The 7097-nt window shown below is 42.0% G+C and overlaps 1 protein-coding gene across 2 annotated transcripts; it reads left to right on the plus strand.

Moving 5' to 3' along the window:
• Window positions 1-611: 611 nt before the first annotated feature.
• Window positions 612-4008, plus strand: LOC122055442 (phosphatidylinositol 4-kinase gamma 5-like). 2 transcript variants are annotated; one of them, XM_042616888.1, is made up of 3 exons: window positions 612-852; window positions 1549-1635; window positions 1823-4008. In XM_042616888.1, the coding sequence occupies exon 3, from the start codon at window positions 1839-1841 to the stop codon at window positions 3747-3749; it is 1911 nt and encodes a 636-aa protein (XP_042472822.1). In that variant the 5' UTR covers window positions 612-852; window positions 1549-1635; window positions 1823-1838; the 3' UTR covers window positions 3750-4008. The 2 variants fall into 2 exon arrangements, with proteins under 2 accessions (XP_042472822.1, XP_042472821.1); XM_042616887.1 differs by having other exon boundaries at window positions 1549-4008.
• Window positions 4009-7097: the final 3089 nt, after the last annotated feature.

The following is a 7097-nucleotide window of genomic DNA, read 5'->3' on the forward strand; positions in this document are numbered from 1 at the left end:
TAATTAAGTATTCTGCAAGGCTGTGTATTTGTATAATGAATGCAGTCATTATGAAGATTCTATAAAAGGTCCAACGCACCCATTCCGCCAGAGTCCACGTCGCATCAGCGTTCGCCTAAAATAGTCCAATCGTTATCCTCCACGTCATTCTCTCGGTCTTATCTGACAGCTCGCATCCCGCTTCATCCGACGGTCTTCCTGCTTCTTCCAGACTCTTCCATTCCTTCGGTCCGCCTCTCGCCACAAATCTACCCCTCCTTATGCGGGCGCCGCGCCGATCTTTCTCAAATTGCAAAAAAGGTAAGGAAACGAGTACCTATATACAAACACTTCCATTTATCATGCCACCCTGCCTAGCCAAATATACCAATCGATTTACGTGGGTCCCATAAGCAAGGTCCTCCAATTAGAAGCAGGGGTAATCGAATGAGTAGTATTAGGACCAGTGGGACGCATTGTGTGGTTGATGGGGACGTCTTCGGGAACGGTGATTGATCGTGTCGCGTAGGGACAAAACTATGAGGACGCGGTATGATGAAACCTTGACCCGACCATGGTTCGTTCCTTAACCCTTATCGCCGCCATGGCGAGGACTGCGAAGTTGTTTTATTTAAGGGAGAAGCAGGGGAGTGGTTTGGGATCGGGGTGAAGCGTGGAAAGGAGGGTACGAAGCTGCTCGTTTAGGGTTCGCCGCCCCCTCTCGCCGTGCTGATAGATCTCCCGGTCCGTGCCGTGCTGCACGGGGTCGGATCTGACGGCGGGCATCGGTTTTCCCTGTTTCGGCCGCAGTTCGTGTTAGGATTTTGGATCTCGTGCTGTTTGATGGGTAGATCTTAATCTGCTACTGTTCGTGTAAGTGTTTTCTTTTTTGATTTGCTAGATCTGGCTTTAGGGTTGGCGTCGATTTCGGTTTGGCAAAGCTGCTTCGTGCTTATGGCAAGTTAGATGGATAACACCGATTTTTAGCGTGTAAAATTACGTGCGTCCGCGGTTCATTTTATGTATTGTCGGAAAGGCGTGTTGTTTGAAATTTTCTTCCCATTTTTTTTTTTTCTAGGAAAGTAAACTCTCTACTATCTGTTCTGTAATTTTTTTTTCGTTTTTGTTTTTTCCTCTATAATTACCAATTTCCCCGTGTCGAATGATGGTTCGACATCTTTGAATCTACTGGTTAGTTTCTAGCTTTCAACGTTCAAGTCGTGGGACGTATATTTGTCTCCAGTTGGGAGATATGCATCGATGGATTGTGAAGGGTTCCCTTTTGTTTTCAAAAGGCTTTCTATTCTTGAGGTATCGCTTGGCTTCCTCATGTAGTTTGCTGCTTTTACGAAGTAATAGATTCGAGATTTGATATGCAATCAGATCGCCTTTTTCTTCGTTATGCCGGTAAAAAAAATATCTTTTTTTGCGTATCATGAATTTTTTCTGCTTCCTTTTCATCCCGTTCATTGCGCAAAGAAAATGGAGCCGATCGATTTTAACCTGTAATTGTAACTTCACGTCTTGTGCATATCATGGCTCAGTTATGACGATTTATTATTCTTGCAGCTTTTTGGTTCTTCCTGCACATAAAATGGCTCTGGGAGTGTAAAGGAATCGCTTTGGCCTCCATAACATCTTCTCTCTGTTGTTGACGTAAGGCGTGTGGTCTCCTTCCAATTAATGATCGTTACTGTACATCTTCCCCTTTCCGTAACCGCGTCGGCCTCTGTGTTTGGCGTGCGCACGAAGAAGCGGAAGAAGATTTTACGTTCATTTCACTAACTACGCTGATTTTTTTTCCTCGCGCCTTTGTGATTTCCATGACTCCCAACTTGGACAGTCCTGTTCAGACCCAAATGGCAGTTGCAGTGTTACATTCTTCCAGTGGTGATTTCTGTGGCAACAGAGTTTGCGATGCTAAACCAGTAGGAAAGAGACGAGTCTTTGTCCAGACCGAGACTGGCTGTGTGCATGTTCTCCAGTTAGACCGTCGAGATAACGTGCACACTGTGAAGAGAAAACTGCAAATTGTTCTCAATGTTCCCACTGAGGAGAGCTCGCTCACGTTTGGTGATCTTGAGTTAAAGAATGATCTGAGTGCTGTCCGCAGTGATTCCCCATTGCTTCTAACTCGCAATTCCATGCACAGGAGTTGCTCTACTCCATGCCTGTCCCCGACCATGAAAGATTTTGAACAAAGGGACTTTGGTGGGCCAATTGAGATTTTGGGTTGCTCAAGTTGCTGTGCTCGAACGAAACAGCTTATCAAGGATGCGGCAAAGGCTATCAAAATTGGCATTGATCCTGTTCCTATTCATAATGGACTTGGAGGTGCCTACTACTTCAGGAACAAGAAGGGTGACAAAATTGCAATTGTGAAACCAACTGACGAGGAGCCATTTGCACCTAACAACCCTAAAGGTTTTGTTGGAAGAGCCCTTGGTCAGCCAGGTCTTAAAAGGTCCGTGCGTGTTGGGGAGACCGGCTTCAGGGAGGTTGCTGCATATCTTCTGGACTATGGAAACTTTGCAAATGTTCCTCCGACTTCGCTAGTAAAGATCACCCACTCTGTGTTCCATGTAAACAATGAGATGAATAACAGTAATTGGAATGGAGTTAGGAAGCAACGGGTTATCAGCAAGATTGCTTCATTCCAGCAGTTCATGCCACATGACTTTGATGCCAGCGATCACGGAACATCGAGTTTTCCTGTTGCCGGGATACATAGAATTGGCATTCTTGACATCCGTATTTTCAACACCGATAGGCATGCTGGGAATTTATTGGTGAGAAAGATTGAGAATGGGGTTGGTAGATTCGGAGGAAGAATGGAGTTGATCCCTATAGATCATGGTCTCTGCTTGCCAGAGGGCTTGGAGGATCCTTATTTCGAGTGGATTCACTGGCCGCAGGCATCTGTGCCATTTTCGGAGGATGAGTTAGAATACATAGCTAATCTTGATCCAGTTAAAGATTGTGACATGCTTCGGATGGAACTGCCAATGATTCGGGAAGCCTGCCTCCGAGTTTTGGTTTTGTGCACAATTTTCCTGAAGGAAGCAGCAGCTTTTGGGCTTTGCCTATCGGAGATTGGCAAGATGATGAGCCGAGAATTTAGTGGAATGGAAGAAGAGCCCAGTGAGTTGGAGGTCATATGCATGGAAGTAAGGAAGTTTGTGGAAGAGAGGGAGGTATTTTCCTTGAATTCTGATCTTGAAGAGGAAGACACATTCCAGTTTCTCATGGAATACAACGAGGAAGATCAGCATATTATGTATAACTCACTGCAATCCTTTGGTTGTGGACTCACTGGAGGTTGCTCGAGAAACCCTCTGTCGAAGTTGGAGGAAAGCATAGAGGAAGATGATGAGGACAGTGACGAGGAGAATAAAAATATAACCGTGGCAGAAAGCAATGGCTTCTCAAGTCATCAGGGGAAGCTACCTTACACCGCCAACCTTTCTGCATCACTCAAGTCCATCAGCCTCAATGAAAAGGCACAAAGGAACAAGGTTGGAGCTTACAACCTAAACGCTGCTCTTAGGAAGGTGATCAATAGGGATAGTGTGGGTGTAAAGAGCAGGAGCGCCGAAGAAAAGCTTCCTTCTAGTGCCAGTTTCGTGAAGCTCTCTGACATGGATGAAGAACAATGGGGGGCTTTTCTCGAACATTTTCAGCAGTTGTTATCAAATGCATTCCGCAATCGCAAAAGCTTGACCTCTAGCCAGAAGCTGAAGCAAAGATTGGGCACTTCTTGCCAGTTTTGAGTAGGATGGAGACTATAGAGGAGGAGAAAAAGGGTTTGGGTTGTGCTTGCTAATGTTTTCAAGTTTTGTTGGTTGGGCTTGCCCTTTTCTTGTAGGTGTCATACGCTTTATCCAATGTTGTGGGAATAACTAACACCTCAGAAATTGGTGAGAAAGTGAGCTTGTGCCTTGTGCTGCTCTCTGTATATTTGTAGGTTGTAGTTGTTTGAAATAAAACTAGAAAAAAAAAACTCATCTAATGTCTTTGTAGTTCTATAAACCACAACCTTGATCATCTCTCTCTACCCATTCTGCTTTCATCTATTAGTTTCAGGGACAGTGACAATGAATGAGCTCCACGACCTCATCCAAAGTTATGGGCAGCAGCACTGTCCTGTTGCAGACACCGGGAAACCCATGCAGTGTCTTGAATCCATGCAGGTGGCAGAAAACCAGCGCCCTGCAGTTGCAGGACCGCATAGCAAGCCGATAATTCACCTTTCGTCTACCTGCTGCCACCTCAATTGAATGTTCCCTGAACCTGCAGTTCGCAGGTCACCCTCACAGCAGCACCACGCAACCCTGCAACTTTTGTCACTCTCAAGATGAGATGATAAGATCGATGGGGAATGGTGGTGATATCCACAAGCTGGCTAATTTCGTTGAACAATGTTGGGCTTTGATTCCTGGACAAAACAGGTCGAACACAATAATCAGTCCATAAGGCCCGTCTTATCAGATTCTGAGAAACACTGTCAAGATCAATCTGAATCTACAAGCTCCAACTTTCTCAATTTCCAAACCCTCACATCCTTAGACAAAAATGGCTTGCACCTACTCTAGCACAAAGAAATGATCTTTTGAAGTATTTGTACATTACATATTTGCCACCCATGAACGACTTCAACCACTTGCAGCTGAGCTTCTCTCGTTCACTGGTATGCATTTCATCGAACGACTTGTGTGCCGAAGACGAACCGGCCGAAGGCGTCGACTGTCAAAGTCAAACGGGGTCAAGGAATCCTCAAACAGTCGGTCTTCTTCCACGAAGGGAATGGTCGGTTCACTCAAGAATCATCAAACCGTTCATATTGATTTGAACGACCCAAGTCATCATCATCATCGGCAAGCGATTTGGCCTTCTGCAACTGCCTATAAAATCGCAACACCAGAGCTTCTTCTCCAAGTGTAGAGCAAAACAGAGCACGCCTAAGCCGAGAACAGGGAGCGCTCTGCATCAAGCCGTCAACTAGTAAAGCATGGGAAGTTGCTTCTCCAACTCCAAGTCTCACCGCGGGGCGCCGCCGGAGGCTTCACGGCCACGGCCGAGGAGGAGGTACGATGAAGCGGAGGAGGAAGAAGTGGCGCCGTGGAAGGGGAGGTGGGTCGCCGACGTCGACGGTAAGGCGGCGGATTTCATACACAAAGAACGCCGGAGGATGAATTTTGAAGCTTGAACTAAATCTATAAATATTAGATTTTTATGTTTAAGATTTCAGTGAGTAGGAATTGCAAAAAGCAAAAAAAAATACAGGAAGGAGATTGAGATCTTTCTGTCGTGAGAAATGTATTTTATTCTGTTTCTCGTTCGGTTTATAAGAAAATAAATAAGAGTATTTTATACTGAAAAAAGAGTGGATGTTTTTAATATTTTTAAATATAAAGTCTAAAAAACGTAAAAAAAATATTTTATTTATTATTTATGTAGTTAAAATAACATTTTTGAAATAAAAAATGTCAAAATCAGAATTTTATCTTAAAGCAATGTTGCTTTAAAATATAGATATATTATTTTAAGAGCACTAATAATTTTGATCAAATTTACTTTAAGTTAGAGATAAATTATTTAAGAGCACGATCATGATCAAATTTTACATTTTGAATTAATTTAAAGCAAATTTACGGGCAACTTTAATTATAGTTATTTTAAAATCTAATATAAAAAGAGAGTTTACATATTAAATTATGGATAAAATATTGTTTTAATTATTTTAAAAAGAAAACCAACTTTTTTAACATTATAAACAATTAAAAGCGGGGCCCTTCATATTCCATTAATAACTAATGAATTTTATGATGACATCATATACAGACGTCAGCAGTCCAAACGTTGACTATTGACGTATCAGTAGATCAAGTCTGCCTAATCGAACCGATCAATAATCTTAATCTTACTTGCTAAGTATCAGTCCAGGTGGATTAGGGTTAAGTCGAACCAAACTTCACCCTATTCAATTTTATTTGATAAGATTTAAATTATTAAAATAATTGTTCCACTTGATTTTTGTTATATGAATTCAAGCTTAGTTCATTTATATATTATCAAATTTAAATAATATTTTATAAATTTAAGAATATTAAATAATATGATTTTATTTTTCTATGTAAAATTTTTCTATTTATTTATTAAATTGATAAGAGCTTTATTAAAGTAAAAGGTGATATCGCTTATCATAAATGACTTAGTATCATCGATCCAATGATAAGATATATAGGCAAATAAATTACGAGAGACATTATATTATAGCGTAATGACCTTTTGCATAAGGATAAGAGCTTTATTAATAAATATAGTTTACTAATTTTTTTGGTGAATATTATTCATTTCTTTTTGGATAATTTAATTATCTGATCTTTCGGTCTAATTAATCTTAGAAGTGGATGACTCTGCCCCACAAATCAACCACCAATCAAATCTAGAAGCGCAAGCAACTTCTCGCCCAACAGTCTGTTAGAACCTCAAGTAAGTTTATGTTAGGTCATTAAGAAATTTAATATGTGTGTCTAAGTGTACAAGAACTTAGGCGAACACACATGTACACAATGACTAAGGAGCATCGGAGATAGCTAGCCATGGCAGAAGACACAAGCGAGTAGAAAGGATGACATGAAAAAAGAGATGACGAACTCAGTGCATCCGAGGTACGACAAGCTACGGAAGAATACTCCAACGGAACGAGAAGGATGCACGAGAGCAAGCCGAAGGGCTTAGTGCATTCGAGGGACAAGAAGTTGGAAGGAAAACTGCACAAAGTGGCAATCGAAATGAAGTTTGTCCAGGCGACTGAGGCGACATACAGGTGATCGAAAGACAACAAATGGTCAAGTCCGGAAGTTGACAATTCCAGATGCCCGAATAACTTCTAGGAGCTCGGAGTCCAAACGCCTAAAAGCTCTCTAGGAGCTCGAATGCTCTCGCCATGTCAACAATATTCATTGACGAAACGAATCAAGACGGCATCCACAATAGCATAATCCAAGCGTCTGGAGCACTTTAGGGCACCAGGAAAGTGAGGAGTCATCCAAAGCTGTTAGATAACCACTGCTAGTGTGGATTGAGTTTGACGAATACAAATGTCCGAAGCGCTT

This window comes from Zingiber officinale, chromosome 3B, assembly GCF_018446385.1.
Source record: "Zingiber officinale cultivar Zhangliang chromosome 3B, Zo_v1.1, whole genome shotgun sequence".
Lineage (NCBI taxonomy): Eukaryota > Viridiplantae > Streptophyta > Magnoliopsida > Zingiberales > Zingiberaceae > Zingiber > Zingiber officinale.